Source organism: Sceloporus occidentalis, unplaced genomic scaffold (genome assembly GCF_023333645.1).
Source record: "Sceloporus occidentalis isolate IW3139 unplaced genomic scaffold, rSceOcc1.0.p SCAF_38, whole genome shotgun sequence".
NCBI lineage: Eukaryota > Metazoa > Chordata > Lepidosauria > Squamata > Phrynosomatidae > Sceloporus > Sceloporus occidentalis.
In genome coordinates this window covers 4774847-4794049 of record NW_028317018.1, presented here as the reverse complement: position 1 = coordinate 4794049, position 19203 = coordinate 4774847, and the positions used below count along the sequence as shown (strand labels likewise).

At 39.0% G+C, this 19203-nt stretch overlaps 1 protein-coding gene across 1 annotated transcript in view; it reads left to right on the top strand.

Annotated features, from left to right (window-relative positions):
• The window catches only part of LOC149290648 (E3 ubiquitin-protein ligase HECW2-like), a 67719-nt gene extending 51254 nt beyond the window's left edge, over positions 1 to 16465 (top strand). The window contains exons 18-28 of the mRNA XM_089488384.1: positions 468 to 577; positions 756 to 876; positions 2205 to 2318; positions 2804 to 2956; positions 3402 to 3500; positions 3726 to 3855; positions 4832 to 4978; positions 5662 to 5776; positions 9447 to 9532; positions 15824 to 15936; positions 16354 to 16465. Coding sequence (XP_089344510.1) covers positions 468 to 577; positions 756 to 876; positions 2205 to 2318; positions 2804 to 2956; positions 3402 to 3500; positions 3726 to 3855; positions 4832 to 4978; positions 5662 to 5776; positions 9447 to 9532; positions 15824 to 15936; positions 16354 to 16465 — 1300 coding nt within the window. The remainder of the gene's footprint in view (positions 1 to 467; positions 578 to 755; positions 877 to 2204; positions 2319 to 2803; positions 2957 to 3401; positions 3501 to 3725; positions 3856 to 4831; positions 4979 to 5661; positions 5777 to 9446; positions 9533 to 15823; positions 15937 to 16353) is intronic.
• Positions 16466 to 19203: the final 2738 nt, after the last annotated feature.

Genomic DNA, 19203 nt, shown 5'->3' with positions numbered 1-19203 from the left:
CAGGTATGAAATATTGCCTTGTATGGAAGTATGGAAATGTTTCATATGCATGTATAATGAAATGCCTTTGAGGCCGGTTTTGAGCTATACGTTTTTTTGTACTGTACCTTAATCCATAATAACAACTGTGGTTGTTACAATTATGAAGCATAATGGAAACATTGCACTGTATAAACAATTTTAATCTTTAGGGTGGTTGGCTGATGCCCCTTCTGTCATAATGGTCTGTTGTAACTATTCATGAAACTGCTTTCAGTGATTAAGCAGTTGGCTCCTGTCTCCTTGTGCAAGTGAATACAAACATTTTGTCTTTAGTCTCAGTGAAGAAGGGCAGATACTGCATCTAGAACTGGCTACATACAGTACAGTAAATTTACTTTCATTTTCACCAGTCCAAAAGGGTTTAATTAGATATAACAATATTGTTTTTATTGTGTACTGACCAGTTCATGTGCTTCTTTGACCAGCCTTTTTGAAGAAGAGATAATGTCATACGTCCCACCGCATGCCTTACTTCATCCCAGCTACTGTCAGTCTCCACGTGGTTCCCCGGTGTCTTCTCCCCAAAATTCACCAGGTATATGCAATTATTTTGGTCCAATGTGTTTCATCTTGTCTTATATTATTTATTTATACTTTTGATCAGGTAAAATAAAAAAGAAAAACATGTATTAAAGAGATTTTAAATGAATGCTGCATTATAGGCAAAAAGTTTGTAGGGTAAATGATTAGATCTCTGCTTGTGTTTTTTGCAGGTACTCAGCGGGCCAATGCACGAGCACCAGCACCCTACAAACGGGATTTTGAGGCAAAGTTACGGAATTTTTATCGAAAGCTTGAAACGAAAGGTTACGGGCAGGGTCCTGGGAAATTAAAGTAAGTATTAAAAGCTGGGGATATGTTTTTGTTAGTTATCATCGCTTGTTCCATTTCCCTCAAGAAATGACCTGGAAGCTGCCTAGGAATGACTTATGTTTGACATAAAAGGAAAACATATTATCAGTTATCACATGTTAAATATGAGCCTAACTGCTGCAAGAAATCTATCCATGTTTATTCCATGTCCTGGATGTGGGTTATAGGGTTTTGGCTTTTTTTGCGCAATGTATTGGTTTGTCTTACTCTGTCTTTTCTGGTCTTGTCATTTTCTTTGCATATACTGTATATTGTAATAAGTGTTGGAGCGATATAAATGAAACATAATAATAATGCTTTCATTTAATGTTATGCTTTTGTGGTTTTTTCAGTGTGCTTATTGCAATGGCCTTAAATCTGCTGATATGCAAGTACCAAAAAGTGGTACTTAGGACTCCACCTTGGGAAAATATTATTTCCTAATGTAATGTTATTAAAATAACCTTGGCCCAACTATGCATGAGCTGTGGGAAGTAAGGGGGTAATTGTCAGCTCCACTTGGTTAATAGGGGGTTCTGGTGATCAACATTTCATTTTTTAGTTATTTATTTTTAATGTTTTTATAAGGTTTGGGAGGGTTTTTTCATGCTCTTGCTAAATGCTTGGTAAAATGTAGTTGCATATTTTCACAGCATGAAAAATACTAAAAAAGAAGCATACAACCTGAAAAAACACAATATGCATACATATCAAGGTTCCCATGTTGCTGCCAGAAAAATAATGTCCAATAAGTACACGAAGCAAGAATTCAGTGCATACCCAGTGAATACCATTTAAAAACAACTACCTAAGGAATAAATATTGGAGGATTCCGTCACATGATATAGCCCGCCACTACGTCAAAGTACCCCAAGCTTTTCACAGCATATGCATATTTTCTTCTATACATTCCAGACTTGATTTTAGCTGGATTCTATACATAGGTGCCAAGCTCATCTGTAACATAATTAAATAGCATTGGAGGTCCATCCGTAATGCATAGTTTGGTTGCTGAGACAAATAATTTCTTCTTACCACAGCTCTCGTGCAGTTTAAAACTGGTACAAAAGGAAAAGAGGGCCTTGCTCTTGCAAGTTTATAATCCAGTCAGTTCCAAGGTTTATTAAAACTCTCTGTCTCTGTCTGTAAAACCCAGGATGCCTGCAGTCACTATAATTATTGTAACGTTATTAATCCTTAGAATTTACTTTTAAAAGTAATAAGGGTTCCCATCAATGACTGAATAGATTTTTATTGTGGCTGATTGGATTGAATAACTATTTTGATTTTCCTGATGCTCTGTTTTACAGGTTAATCATACGGAGAGACCATTTACTGGAAGATGCCTTTAATCAAATTATGGGTTATTCAAGGAAAGATCTGCAGAAAAATAAACTCTATGTAACATTTGTTGGAGAAGAAGGGTAAGGTTACGTGTAAATGTTAAGTAAATCATTTGGGTTTTAGCATTAGGTGGATACTAAATGCTGATGGTCGAACTTGTTTTTGCCTCCATGGAATTATAGAAGCCAGGGTACTTTGGTCAGTCCAAAGTCTAATAATAATGGAACAGGAAGGATGGCAATCGCATCTGCTCCAACTATATCCTGCAATATATGATAGGTTTATGGGTTTTTTCCAGCTTTTGGTTCTGTGTTAATCATAATAAACCTTCCGAATGAAGTTGATAACTTTTAGTGGAAAACCTTTCACAGTGTAAGATGCAGAGTAACGTAAGCTTTACAGAACTAAGAAATCAATTTTTTCTAGAAGTACTCTTCATTTTACATTTCCTAGTGCGGTGCATAAAGTACCGCTTGCAGGAGAAACATTTGTGCAAAAAATATATTATACAAAAATGATGTTATTTTCAGAAATTTAGTAAACATACTTTTTTTTTTCCTTTAAGGTTGGATTATAGCGGACCATCCAGGGAGTTTTTTTTTCTTGTCTCTAGAGAACTGTTCAACCCATACTATGGTTTATTTGAATACTCTGCAAATGACACATATACTGTACAAATAAGCCCAATGTCTGCTTTTGTAGACAATCATCATGAATGGTAAGAGGCTGCTACTATATTAATGGTACAAAAACTGGAAATGTTTTCATGGTGCATCTATTGGATAAGCATGACGTAGCAGAAATTTAACACATAATAGAGAACACATAAATAATTAATGTGAACTATGTTAGAAAAATGTTTTGGTGAAGCAAACACGACATTTAGATTTTAATTTCACATTATCAAAAACTTAATTTCAATCTTCATTTCACATTGTCAAATATTTCGGCAGAATTAAATTTGAAGGTGAAGTATTGGTTAAAGTATAAGAACTATGTATAATGCAATTCTATGGGTTGCCTGCGCTTTTGCCATTTCCTGTGTGATCAGCATTATCCTAATGGTTATAATTTAAAAATGCAGACACCAGCAACCTGCCAAGCAAGTAGTCACCGTATGATAGATAGCGTGTTACATAATTTGATGTTTCTTTGCTTTTCAGGTTCAGATTTAGTGGTCGTATCCTTGGACTTGCACTTATACATCAGTACTTACTAGATGCCTTCTTTACACGCCCGTTTTATAAGGCTCTTCTAAGAATGTGAGTTTATGGTGTTTTTTAGCACTTTATTAAATATAGACTATTACATTGAAATTGCAATGTACTGGTATACTACATGGACCTGAAAAGTACAGATTGAATCGTACGCATTATCAGAGGATATCTAATATCTGATTTTGATGTGTGTAGGCAATGTACATAGTAAAAAATTTTGAGGGATGCATTAATATTAAATTTTTTCTTTCTTGTTTGGTTTCCTGTTAGACTCTGTGAATTGAGTGACTTGGAATACCTTGATGAGGAGTTCCACCAGAGCCTGCAGTGGATGAAGGACAATGATATTAATGATATTTTGGACCTTACATTCACTGTCAATGAAGAAGTATTTGGTCAAGTATGCAATTTCTTCCGTTGATGATCTAAAAATGTCAAAAAAGCAACTTGTTAATTTCATGTTTATATTGAAAGAAACATTCTCATGGTGATTGCCTTAGCTGAATACTTGGTTACTGTGCAAAAATGACCCATAATTCCTTCAAAAGCACACAACCATAAGTCATGCTGATTACTTCAAGTCAGTAGCTTTCCATTGGCATGAAAAAAAACTGAATGTATTACTTTCCCTTTACTCATAAAATGATGGGCTGTTCTATCATACTTGCCTCACATGAGAAAATGTCTCCAATAATAGCCATAATAATAAGACTTTACATCTATATATACCTTCAAGAAATACCCTGCCGAGATTCAGTAATTTATCTTTAATCTGTCATATCTGTATCATATTATATGGTGTGTTCTATGCACAAATAAATATGTTTGCTTATTTAATGTGCATATAAACAACAAAACTTAAACATGTCTGTGTGTATGTGAGGATGAATGTGTATGTGTGTGTTAAGATGAATCTGTATGTGAAAGTTTTTGTATGTACGAGTATGACTGTGTAAGTGATTGTGAGTAAGCATAGCTGTGTATGTGTGTGAACATGTATGTGGAAGTGGTGTGAGATGGACTGTGTGTTAGCATGAGGGTGTAAATGGTTGTGTGTGCCTGGGTGTGTATGTGTTTGTGTGTTAGCATGGGTGTGTATACGTAAGGTGTGAGAGAAAGTGTGCGTGTTATTGAGTGTATGTGTAAGCATGTGTATGTGTGATAGCATGTGTTAATTTGTGTGTGTTTATTTGTATTGGAGTGTATGTTGGAGGCGGCAAGAGGCAAAGAAGGCACAGACAAGCTGTTTGGGGGCATTTTTGTCCCAGGACCCTCTGTTTTCTACTTACACCCCTGCCAGTGCTGGTCCAAAGATTCTGTGCAAATTATTGGTGCTATGCTAACTAATAAAAATAATTTATTTCCTCGTAACTTAGATTACAGAGCGAGAGCTAAAGCCAGGTGGTGCCAACATCCCAGTCACAGAGAAAAATAAGAAAGAATATATTGAGAGGATGGTGAAGTGGAGGATTGAGAGGGGAGTTGTGCAGCAGACAGAAAGTCTAGTGAGGGGCTTTTATGAGGTAAATATTTTTTTCTTAAACCTCTATCATTTGGCATTGTAAGAATATTCAATTTTATCTGTATATTCTTCAGCTAACAGTAATAATATAATTCAGTGAAATATTCTAGCCTAGGCAAGTAGGCCTAGGGCTAAAGGTCGAGGAGCGACATCCACCCTGCCGCATAACAGGGAGCCTGACATCACATCCCGGGGCTCAGCAGTAACGATGGTGGAGCAGAGCCTTTATAGTGGTGCATTTACCTATAGAGAAATACTGTACATCACTGATTTTTTGACCGTCCAGAAAGCCTTGTAAGGGTGGGTGAGAAAAGGGCGAATAAAGAAAAGAATTTAGATATACTGGTTTTGACAGTATTTCAGTTTTGGTAAAATAGTGCTTTAAACTTGTTAAAATTACCAAAATTACATGGATTGAAAACCAAAAAGTAAATACGGTTTGGATGCATGTTTCCCTTTAGGGATTATTTAGTTATAATTAATGTGCTGGTTCAAACAAATTACAATGTCTAGATATTATATATGGCATTTAAACCTAGATCAATCAGTAATAAACGTCATGCTTTATAAATTGTGCAATAGTTTGCCTGCGTTTGCCCATTCCATGTTTAGAACATGGATTTTGTGTGATATATAGAGAAATATTTTACTTGCCAAATCATATTACACTTTTACATCTGTCAGGTAGTAGATGCTCGTCTGGTGTCCGTTTTTGATGCAAGAGAACTTGAGTTGGTTATTGCAGGAACAGCTGAGATTGATCTAGGGGACTGGAGAATACACACGGAATACAGAGGAGGTATTTTTTTTTCACCCAGTCAGATGGGATATTGTTGCATCCATTAATCTATCTGTCTGCTTCTACTTGTCTGTATTGTCTACTAAGGCTCTGTGTCTTTACCTTGTGAGGTGGACACCTAATCACTAAGATTGATGATAATCCAAATTATCTTAAAAATGCTTTTGTTTTTTTTGTATATATATCGATATATAGATATATATATCGATATATAGATATATATATCGATATATAGATATATACTGTATTTGCTTAATTATAAGACCCTGATTATAAGACGACCCCCCAAATTTGAATATTAATTTGGGAAAAATTTGGGACTACACTATAGGAAAAAAGCTCTATTAGTAAATATTAATTCACATATAAACTATGTTTTCTTATTTAATAAAAACTATGATTGAGAAAAAAATTTTGTTTTTATTTCCTTTTATTTGCCAATCTGCCCCCCAGATATACCTTATACCTCCCTATATGTCACTCTGCCTCCCTGATATGCCTGGTATGCCACCCTGCCTATATAAATCCCCCCGATTTACCAGTGAATCCCCCGTGCTTCAGACTTCCTGGTGTCTAGTGGGGCAGCCAGTGGAGGTCTGTGGGATGCGTGCAGAAAACCTCTGCTGTTGCCGGCACTTCCATCGGGGCTTCTATAGTGAAGCACCGGAAGGTCATGTAATGCCAGTGGTCTGTCATAGAAGCCCCAGCAGAAGTGCTGGTAGCAGTGGAGAATGTTTGCGCGCATCGCGCAGACCTCCAACGGCTGCTGGAGTGGAGGATCTTAGTCTTGTAGTCAGACCTCTATTTGAGGTCTGATTAGAAGACGACCTCGAATATAAGACTTAAAATCGAGCAAATACAGTATATATATACTAGGTTATAAGATAGCTTTGAGTGGACGCTCTTCACCATTTGTTTCTGTAAATGTAAATTGTTATGTGATATACTACTTGTTATGTCTTATTTGGATGATTACTGGAATTACCATGAAGTCCCTTGCCTTAACCCCTTGATGACAATTGCCGGTCCGGGCACGTCACGGAAATTCAAGTCGATAACGACAAATGACGTGCCAGGACCGGCACGTCATTAAACGGGTGCAGAAAGCGATCTATTTTCGCTTTCTGCACCGAAACGGCGTTGCTGTAATGCCTCGACCTTGAGGCATTCAGCAACGCCATTATCGGCACAAAGGGGCCATCTCTGGCCCCTTCCCGGGGCGTCAACATCCTCCATACTTTGTATGGCGGCGGACGCCCGTTTTAAAAGCGTTTAGGAGGCGATCAATGATCGCCTCCTAAACTTAAATGGTGTCGCTGGAATGCCTCGATCAGGAGGCATCCAGCGACACCAAACACTTACCTGGGGATGGACTGTGACCGCTCCGGAGAGCGGTCACAGCCGCAGCTGCCGGTGATCTTCGCCATCAGCAAGATGGCGGCGGTCCGGGAAAATTCAATAAAGAAAAACAATAAAGTCTAAAAAGTTCGCTAGACGGTCTCCAGACCCTCTAGAGAACTCTGGCTCCACTTGCAGGTTGAATATAGGTACTGCATTCAACCATGCAAGTCAATGGAGCTCAGCTTTCTAATCACAGTGTGATTAGAAAAAATAAATTAAAAATAAAATAAAATGAATAATAATTAGAAAAAAATAGTAAAAAAACAGTAAAATGTAAAAATAATTTCCCACTGATGTCACTAGGGGAACCTTCAAGTTGAAAAAAAATGTTAAAAAAATTAAAAAAAAAAAGGCAAAAAAAAAATATATATATATATATAAAAAATATATTTTTGTGAGCAAGTCCTAAAATTAGCATATTAGCTTAAAACAATTCTCGCATGGAAAGAGTTAAAATACTGGCATATTAAATGCCCATGGGGTGTCTACTTTTAAAAAATGTATGATTTGATGGGGTAAATTGAATTGGCCGGGTTCAACAAGGTCCCAATTAACACGGGGGGAAGGATGGCCACACATCTAATTTCCAATTAGAAAAATGCACACGTACCAAATGTGGCCTTTTAGTTCCCCCCACTGTACTCAGGAGATGTTGCTGAACACATATTGGGGTGTCGTGTGACAGCAGCATATACCAGGAGCTGTAAATTCATACATAAAGTAGGTGTGTGTGGGAAAAATACACACACAAAAATACTACTGCAAACTTTGAAAAAATGCTGGTGGTAAAATGTGTGCATGCAAAGAGTTAAAATACCAGCATTTAAAATACCCTGGGGTGTCTAGTTTTCAAAAATATATGGTTTTGTTGGGCACACTGAAATGGCCCGGCTCAAAGATGTACCAAATAGGGCATGGGCAGTGGATCCCCAAATGCCAAAGTTCAACATTGAAAAATGTGCATGCCCCAAATGTGGCCTTTTTGCCCCCGAACAGCCAGGCAAAATCATTCATGTGGAGTATCACTGCGCTCAGGAGATGTTGCTGAACACATATTGGGGTGTTTTGTGATAGTGACATATACGAGAACTTTTTAATTCATACCTGAAGTAAAATGTGTGTGACAAAACAAATGCAAAAAAATGACTATCACAAAGTTTGACAAAGACTGGTGGTAGATATGGTGCATGGAAAGAGTTAAAATACTAGCATTTGAAATACCCTGGGGTGTCTAATTTTCAAAAATATATAGCTTTATTGGGCACACTGAAATGGCCCGGCTCAAAGATGTACCAAATAGGGCATGGGCAGTGGATCCCCAAATGCCAAAGTTCAACATTGAAAAATGTGCATGCCCCAAATGTGGCCCTTTTGCCCCCAAACAGCCAGGCAAAATCATTCATGTGAGGTATCGCTGTACTCAGGAGATATTGCTAAACACATATTGGGGTGTTTTTTGATAGTGACATATACCAGAACCTGTTTATTCATACCTAAAGTAAAATGTGTGTGAAAAAACAAATGCAAAAAAATTACTACCATAAAGTTTAACAAAGGCTGATGGTAGAATAAGTGCTTGGAAAGGGTTAAAATACCAGCATTTGGAATACCCTGGGCTGCCTAGTTTTCAAAAATATATGATTTGATGGGGTAAATTGCATTGGCCGGCTTCAAAGATACCCGAAATGGCACATGGGGGGAAGAATTACCAGATTTGGAAAAATGGCTTTGAAATAGCAAAACGCTACCTGTGCTTATTGCTCCATAAAGGGGCAGAAAAAAGCAAAAAAACATTGGGTATTTCTAAACTCAGGACAAATAGTAGAATCTATTTAGCAGGTTTTTTTATTACCTTTTATAGATGAGTAAAAGATTTTTCAACTAAAAGTTAGAAACAGTCATTTTTTTCTAAATTTTTCACCATATTTTATACTTTTTTTAATAGTAAATAATATGATACAATCAAAACAATGTCATCTAAAGAAAGCCCTTCTTGTCCTGAAAAAAAACAATATCTAATGTGTGTGGGTTCAGTAAACGGGAAAGAAGAAAATTACAGCTAAACACGAGAAGCGCAGAAATGTTAAAACGGCCTTTGTCGCGAAGGGGTTAATAAAACAAATATATAATACTCCTTGCAAATGCCTAGTGTATAGTACTGTGAGTAAACTTATTGTACAAAACACCATAAAGATAAGCACCAAAAAATCAAAACAATAGTGGTGGGTTTTATGGAAATGGAAGTTTTAATATATATGATTTTACTTAGGTTACCATGACAACCACATTGTAATTAGATGGTTTTGGACTGCTGTTGAGAGGTTTAACAATGAGCAGCGTCTTCGTTTGTTACAGGTAAGAGAATTATGAATGTAATGTAACCCTTTGGTTTATATTATATTATTCTCAAACCTGGCAATCCCAGGTTTTATTGGGTTGTTATTGCTTGTTATAAGAATTGTGTTTTGTAATTATACATTAAAAAGCATATTGCCGTGACTAAAAAAACAAAGCACCTTTTGGTATCTACTGCATACTGTTTTTGTTGTATTATTTCAGGGGTTCATTTCATAAAAGGGGTGCAAATTCCAATAGCATGTCCCAGCCCTTGCAATACTGTGCAGCCACCTGACATAAGACATGTTATTATTATTATTATCTTTTATTTATATAGCGCCAACAATTTACGCAGCGCTTAATACAATACATAAGTTCAAGGGATATGACAAGACGAGAATTGACAGACTAAGACAAACCGATACATTAGGTGGAGAGAGCCCTGCTCGCAAGCTTACAATCTAGAGGGAAATGGGTGACAAACATAAGGCACAGAGAAAGGGTGAGAGGTAGTGCGGGGGGTATCAGTGACGGGTGAGAGGTAGTGTGGGGGGTATAAGGCACAGAGAAAGGGTGAGAGGTAGTGCAGGGTTATCAGTGACGGGTGAGAGGTAGTGTGGGGGTATAAGGCACAGAGAAAGGGTGAGAGGTAGTGTGGTGGTTGTCTCAATGACAAGGAAGTTCTAGCAGCTAAGGTGGAATGCTTCTCTGAAGAAGTGGGTTTTGGGATTTTTGTTGACTGTTGGGAGGGAGGGTGAAAGCTGAAAGTTCAGTAGAAGTAGATTCCAGAGATATGGGGCAGCTTCAGTGAAATCTTGTAGACGGGAAAAGGAAGGGGTGATAAGTGAGGAGGAGAGCCTTTGTTAGGAAACAGTTAAGGACTGGAGGGAGTTTATGGTTGGAGATGATGGGAATAAAATTGGTTAGGTTGACCATGTTGGTTAAGTTTGGTGGTTGCGAGTGATAGGAATAGGGAGGAATATGTGGGGGACAGAAGTAGCAGAGCAAACACAGGCAGGTTTCACATATAAAGATTAGTGTAGAGGTACTGGGATAGCTGTGATGGCAGAGAGATGGAGAGGGATGGTATTTGGAATGGTTTAATGGGGAGAAGTGGGTACTAAAGGGATCCAAAGAGTTGGTGCCCTCTACTGGCATGTTTAAATAGATCTGGTAATTAACTGTCTATATATTAGGACAACACTGTCAATTCAGTTGTTGTGGGGAAGATGGAGGAGTGTATTGCAGGCTTTGAGGGCTGTAATAGAGAGTGTTAAATGGTGATAAAGTGGACGGGGCAGTAAGAGGGCAGATATAGGAGATAAGGGGTTAGACATGTATAGGAGATAAGGGTTAGACATGTTTGTCTAAAACAGGATAACATTATTCTAAAAGTGTTTTTTGTAATTTAGAATGTGGTCAAAGATAAAACAAATTAGTGGTAGTGTTCCTTAACATTTTGTGGAAATGTGTATATGCATGGTTGTAAAGTTTCAGAAATGCTTTTTCTGTACAAGACACAATAATTATAGTGGTGTCACCAACAAAATGAGTAACTATAGAATGATCTTTGGGTGACTACCTACAGTAAAGGAAAAAATTATTTGATCCCCTGCTGATTTTGTACGTTTGCCCACTGACAAAGACATGATCAGTCTATAATTTTAATGGTAGGCTTATTCGAACAGCGAGAGACAGAATAATAACAAAAAATCCAGAATAACACATTTCAAATAAGTTATAAATTGATTTGCATTTTACTCCCTTATCAATCAGCAAGATGTCTGGCTCCCAGCTGTCTTTTATACAGGTAACAAGCTGAGATAAGTAGCACTCTCTTATAGGGAGTGCTCCTAATCTCAGCTTGTTACCTATATAAAAGACACCTGACCACAGAAGCAATCAATCAGATTCCAAACTCTCCACCATGTCCAAGACCAAAGAGCTGTCCAAAGATGTCAGGGACAAGATTGTAGACCTACACAAGGCTGGAATGGGCTACAAGACCATCGCCAAGCAGCTTGATGAGGAGGTGACAACAGTTGGTGCGATTATTCGCAAATGGAAGAAAATCAAAATAACTCTCAATCTCCCTCGGTCTGGGTCCATGCAAGATCTCACCTCGTGTCGTTTCAATGATGATGAGAACGGTGAGAAATCAGCCCAGAACTACACAGGAGGATCTTGTCAATGATCTTAAGGCAGCTGGGACCATACTCACCAAGAAAACAATTGGTAACACCAGGGGAGGGCTGGCAGCCTAAGGCCTGGGGGGCAAGTCAAGTCAAGTGGCCCATTGTGCCACCGAATCAGCCCATCTTTTCCGGATTTTCTAACTCATATTGATTATAAAAATACAAATATGATTCAAATGTGGTTTAACATAAGTAAATTTAATAGCGACAAAGGATAGTAAAAAAAACGTAAAACCTAATGTCCCCCTGGTGCTCAGCCAGGTAAATGTCCCCCATGATACTGGCTGAGACTTATGGGACGTATAGTACACAGCAGCAGGGAAAGTGTTTTTAAGGCTAATATGAGTATCCTATCCTACACTCTCAAATATTAATTCCCTGGAAGAGCTGATTGGGGACAGAGCTGACACATGGGAGCTGAATGTGGACAGTAATGACATGGGGGGCTGAATGGGGACAGTAATGACACGGGGGGCTGAATGGGGACAGTAATGACACGGGGGGCTGAATGGGGACAGAGGTGACACTGGAGAGCTGAATGGGGACAGTAATGACATGGGGGGCTGAAAGGGGACAGAGGTGACACTGGAGAGCTGAATGGGGACAGTAATGACACGGGGGGCTGAATGGGGACAGAGGTGACACTGGAGAGCTGAATAGGGACAGTAATGACATGGGGGGCTGAAAGGGGACAGAGGTGACACTGGGAGGGGCTGATTGGGGACAGAGGTGACACTGGGGAGCTGAATGGGGATAGCAATGACATGGGGGGCTGAATGGGGACAGAGGTGACACTGGAGAGCTGAATGGGGACAGTAATGACATGGGGGGCTGAATGGGGACAGAGGTGACAGTGGGGAGCTGAATGGGGATAGTAATGACACTGGGAGGGGCTGATTGTGGACAGAGGTGACACGGGAGGGTATGATTGGGGACACAGGTAACACAGGGGAGCTGAATGTGGACAGCAATGACATGGGGGTGCTGAATGTAGAAAAAGGTGACACTGGGAGGGGCTGATTGGGGACAGAGGTGATACTAGAGAGCTGAATAGGGACAGCAATGACATGGGGGGGCTGAAAGGGGACAGAGGTGACACTGGGAGGGGCTGATGGGGACAGCAATGACATGGGGAGCTGAAAGGGGACAGAGGTGACACTGGGAGGGGCTGATTGGGGACGGAGGTGACACTACCGTTTTTTTTTGTTTTTTTTTAACAAATACAATAAAATAATATATAATTTGTACAAATATAGATTGGTTTAATAACCTTGTACATCTTCCACTTCTTCGTGTAGACCTCCGTTCCCTGGTAGCTGCAGACTGCCGTTTTCTACGTACTGACATCCGGTGTTCCAGCCGGCCGGAGCTTCTTTAATAATTTTTTTCTTTAAAAAAAAAAAAAATATTAAAGTAGCGCCGGCCGGCGGCATCAGCAGCACGCATCGGCCGTTTAGATTAGATTGGCCGCATAGTGACGGGAGCATTCAACCCTCGCGCTGGCATTGCTCCCATCACTAGGCAGCCGTCGCACACGGCCGCTGGGTGTTGATGCTGCTGGCCGGCGCTGCTTTAATACCTTTTTTTAAATTTAATATGGCAAGCCAGATCAGCAAATGCTCTGAAAAATACCCCTCGTCTTATAATCGAGGTCATCTTCTAATCAGACCTCAAAATGTCCGCTGGGGCCATGCTGCTTACCGGGCTCTGGTCGCGAGCAGCAGGAGAACAGGAAGCTAGAAGAGTGTCACATAACTCTGCCTCCCCCTCCTTCCTCTGGGGGCGGGGCCAGAGAAGTTGCTCGCACAGCCGGGCCCCTGCAGAAGTCTTCGAGTGAGAGATCTGCAGTTCAGGTAAGGGGGTGGGGGAGGGTTTTTGAGCAAGTATGTGTGATTAATGGAATGAATGAGTATTTAAATGTTTGTGAATGAGTGTGTGTTAGTATGGATGTGTAAGGGGGGGGTGGTGGTAGCATGGCATAGGGAGGCTGTAATCAGACTCCTATCATCCCCAGGTTCCAGCATTTACTGGCTGCCTTGGCTTGATAGGAGTGTGATTGCTGTTAGCAGATATATATATATCTCCAAAAATGTATGGCATATAGGGGATTAAAAGGCACATCTTGGGGCAGAGTGGCAAATAGGGGGTATAAGGCATTTCTGGGGGCAGAGTGGCAACCCTGGGGGCAGATGTGCTTAACTGCAAAATATTTTTCTCAATCATAGCTTTTATTAACAAACAATTGTTCACATAATTTACATTAATTAAAATTTACTGGTAAAGCTTTTTTCCTATAGGGTCGTCTTATATTCATGCTTTTGGGGGGTCGTCTTATAATCGAGCAAATACGGTATTTTTTTACTCCTTTTTGTGATTTCTTTATCACAAAATGTACCTTGAATCTTATTTTTATGGCTAACACAGCATAATAATTTTTCTCTGAAAGGCAAACAAAATCCACGGACCTTCAGTGCCATGAGCTCCTTTGTGTTTGGAGGAGTACTTAGAGCCTTTTCTGCTATTTTCTCAAATTCATCACACAACCTGCACAAAATAAGTGGTTTTGAAACATTTACAAATAGGTTGGCAAATAAAAGGAAATTAAAAAAAATATATTTTTCTCAATCATAGCTTTTATTAAATATGTATTGTTTACATGAATTAATATTTACTAGTTAAACTTTTTTTCCTGTAGGGTAGTCTTATAGTCAGGCTTTTTGTTTTTTTCCTAAATTAATATTTAGATTTTGGGGGGTCGTCTTATAATCGAGCAAATACGGTATTATAGTAGCGCCGGCCGCCGGCATCAGCACCCAGCGGCCGTTTAGATTAGATTTCGGGCGGCCTGGGGGGCAGTTGCCCCCCGGCCCAGCCCGCCCCTGGGTAACACACTATGCCGTGAAGGAATGAAATCCTGCAGCGCCCGCAAGGTCCCCCTGCTCAAGAAAGCAGATGTACAGGCCTGTCTGAAGTTTGCCAATAAACATGTGAATGATTCAGAGGAGAACTGGGTAAAAGTGTTGTGGTCAGATTATGTCATGGCTGGCCGTAACCCGGGGAACCTGTTGGTTCCTATTTGCAGGAAACACACACACACGCCAGGTCACAAGCAAAGGGTCAAGTGACATCTCCATGGCAAGCTGAGAATGCGTCGTCGTCCTCCCTGCTGGCCTCCGCCGGCAGCGGAGGGGGCATGTTGCCACGGAGACCCTGCTCGCTTCTGTGTCAGTGAGCAGGGGAGGAGACGCTGGGATTCATCTGCCTGTCGCTGGAACTTGGGAGCGGACGAGTACTTGGTTCGTGACAGATGAGACCAAAATCGAGCTAATTGGCATCAACTCAACTCGCCGTGTTTGGAGGAGGAGGAATGCTGCCTATGACCCCAAGAACACCATCCCCACCGTCAAACGTGGAGGTGGAAACATTATGCTTTGGGGGTATTTTTCTGCTAAGGGGACAGGACAACTTCACTGCATTAAAGGGCCATGTACCGTCACATCTTGGGTGAGAACCTCTTTCCCTCAGCAAGGGCATTGAAAATTATTCATGGATGGGTATTCCAGCATGAGAATGACCCAAAACACACAGCCAAGGTAATAAAGGAGTGGCTCAAGAAGAAGCACATTAAGGCCAGTCTCCAGACCTTAATCCCATGAAAATCTGTGGATGTAGCTGAAGGTTCGAGATGCCAAACGTCAGCCTCAAAACCTTAATGACTTGGAGAGGATCTGCAAAGAGGAGCGGGACAAAATCCCTCCTGAGATGTGTGCAAGCTGGTGGCCAACTACAAGAAACGTATGACCTCTGTGATTGCCATTAAAATTATAGACTGATCACGTCTTTGTCAGTGGGCAAACGTACAAAATCAGCAGGGGATCAAATATTTTTTTCCTTCGCTGTAGCCTGAAATATCCTTGAGAGTGATCACAAACTCAAATGACGCAAATGTAAAATTAAAAATGCTCAGTCTAAAACGGTTTCCCATTATGGAATAGCAACCTGTAACCAGAACATACATAAACAACATGGTCTCATAACCCAAGAGGTTGCTTCACTTTTAGCTCATTACACGTTATTGGATAAATTAAACCATCAGTATCTCATATTTTGGCAGTTTGTTACCGGCACGTCTAGTATACCATACGAAGGATTTGCGTCTCTCAGGGGTAGCAATGGACCCAGAAGATTTTGTGTGGAAAAGTGGGGTAAAATTACAGCTCTTCCCAGGTAAGGTCATGTTAGTCTTGGATAGAGTTGTTTAGCATCATTGAAAGGAATACCATAAATCTATTTTTTGGGCGGAGCAGGAGTGTAAAATAGTGGGTGAGCAAAACAGCTGAGATCAAAATTATTAGTTTTCAGATTTCAAATAATTTTATGTAAGAATTGTCTTCTGATAAAACAAAGAGGTTAAATCATACCAAAAATATAAGATTTAACAGCTGTAGTGTATATTCCTGTGATGTTGAAGGTCAACATCTGCACATAAAATGGATGATGGCTCTTAGAAATAAAAATTATAAATGAGAATAATGGTGTTGGCAGAGTACAGTGTAACTTTAATAAGTTGTTTTTAGCTTGGTTTGTCCATAAAAGTTCATAGCTGATTCTATATGCAAATAACCTTTGTCATTATATTTACAGAGCTCATACATGTTTTAACCGCCTTGATTTGCCACCATACCCATCATTTTCTATGCTATGTGAAAAACTTTTGACTGCTGTCGAGGAAACAAGTACCTTTGGTCTTGAGTAGAGTACTTACTCTGGTTAAATTATTTGCCAAGCTACAAGGTGGTCTGGACTATTTCACAGTTTTCAAGTACAGATCTAGGAATTCCTTGATGATTCCAAAGTTCTAAGACACATTTTGGTGATTTTTTTAGTATTTAATTTGCAAGAACAGCAAAGAACAAAAAAAATTCTCCAATCAACAATTTCTGGATGCATTTCTAGTAAGATTCTGAAATCTGAAAAGTGGGACCTGTTTAGACTTTGATCTCTTAAATTTTTAATTCACAACACGTAACAGAAGAAAAAAGAAGAATGGAATCTGCCGCACAGGGAAAATAAACAGATGCATTTCAACTGTGCATAATATTAAAGGTGCTTGCATGATATGCACCCTAAGGTTATATCTTACATAGCAAACAGACCAAAATTAAGGGTCATAGTTACTTATGGACTCGGTAAAACCCTATGCATGTTTTTAATATGTTTATTCATTTGGTGAAATCATTGTCATTATTATTCAGTTTAACACATGCAAATAAGATTGCATATAATATGTCTGAATATTTTACCCACATCATTGTTGCTGCTTTCTTCACATGTTTTTAAATGACACGGTTCTTTGCCAGCACTATAAATAATGGAATTGTATGTAATTAATTATTGATTTTATTTATTCTTTGGATCTAAAAGTTGCAATCCCTGACACACAATTTTGAAAATACATATCTGTATTGCTCATTGTTCTTTATTTTTTTTACACTATGTAAAGATTTTTTTATGATAAATCTCCATGGATATACCATGTTTTTTAAAAAAAATTATTGAGTATACAAAAACATCCACTTTAATCTCATATCAGTGAACTGGTTTGATTCAATTTTTGGAATGATTTCTTTACTGACAAGGGGGCAAATTAAAAAATAAGTAGGAGGTGTTTAAAATGTTAGCTTAAAGGGGAAAAAAGTGGTATTTGCACCTTATGCTTCACAAACCTAATGCGGCGCTTTACTTTGTACACAGGGTGTTTTACATAATTTTCAAACTATTTTGCAAGTACAACATATTCCTAACTGACAAGCAGTCAATATGTCCCATCACAACATTTTTTATTTTATTTTTTAACCATAAAGTTAGCTTTTGCAATGTTGGCATTTCACAATTGGAAGAACCATAAATACTTTTCTGTCAGTTATTAAAACACTATAGTTGTAAGTGTAGAGCTATGGTTTTATTTACATAATGGGAAAAAAAGGTTTACAGAAAATGATTGTACATTCATTATGCAAAACATGAATTAACTTACTGTAATGGTTTTCTAGCTTCTAATGCATGAATGCCACAGAACATTAATATAATTTACCAACAAACACATTATTGTGAAAAAAACCCACAAAATTATTTTTATATGGAAACTGTCAAAATTACTATTCCTTATTAATGAGTTAGCCAACATAGTACAAACATGTTGCTTTCATGCTTGTATCTATTATGAAGCACTATCAATAAAGTGTTTCTTACAAAAATGAAAAAAATATAATTTGGAAAAAAGTGGAAAAATGTTTTTATTATTACTTTATTATTCCGAATTTATTGGAAAATTAGTTACTGAATCTTAAGGCATATGGTCAACCTAAACAAATGACTGCCATCGTAATTCTTATATTAGAACTAGCATGTTGCCCCATCGTTAAAATGACACTGGCTGCCTAAAGCATTTGATTTGACCATTTTGTTCAAGCAGATACATCTCTTAAAGGGGATGTGTCCAATTTATTTCAGTACTTGCTAGGAGCTGGACTATGTAAGTACTTTCTTTTATTTTTCTTATAGAATTGGCATCTTTTCTTTTTCTCATAGTCATCTTTTCTTTTTTTCTTTTTAGCTTTTTTTCTCGTTTGGAAGAATTGCTTATTCGCACATAACAAGTTTATTTATGCGTGCTTCTTTGTAAGTGCAACATTTATTATTCAATATATTTATTATTCACTTTGAGTATCATCTTTGCCTAGGGTTATTTACACAGACCAGCCATAACATTATGACCACTGACAGGTGAAGTGAATAAAATTGATAATCTTGTTATCTTGTCAGTGGGTGGGATATATTAGGCAGCAAGCGAACATTTCATCCTCAAAAGTTCATGTGTTAGAAGCAGGAAAAATTGGCAAGAGTAAGGATCTAGGCGACTTTAACAAGGGCCAAATTGTGATGGCAAGATGACTGGGTCAGAGCATCTTCAAAATTGCAGCTCTTGTGGGGTGTTCCCGGTCTGCAGTGGTCAGTACCAGAAGTGGTCCAAGGAAGGAAAAACGACAAACTGGCGACAGGGTCATGAGCAGCCAAGGCTCATTGATGCGTGTGGGGGGTGAAGGCTGGCCTGTGTGGTCAAATCCAACAGATGAGCTACTGTAGCTCAGATTTCAGAAAAAGTTAATGCTGGTTCTGATAGAAAAGTGTCAGAACACACAGTGCATCACAGTTTGTTGTGGATGGGGCTGCGGCTAATTAGGGTGCCCATGCTGACCCCTGTCCACTGCCGAAAGCACCTACAATAGTCACATGAGCATAACAACTGGACCACTGAGCAATGGAAGAAGGTGGCCTGGTTTGATGAATTGAGTTTCGTTTTACATCACATGGATGGCCAGGTGTGTGTGCGTTGCTTACCTAGAACAGGTGGCACTAGGATGCACTATGGGAAAAAGGGAAGCTGGTGGAGGCAGTGCGATGCTTTGGGCAATGTTCTGCTGGAAAACCTTG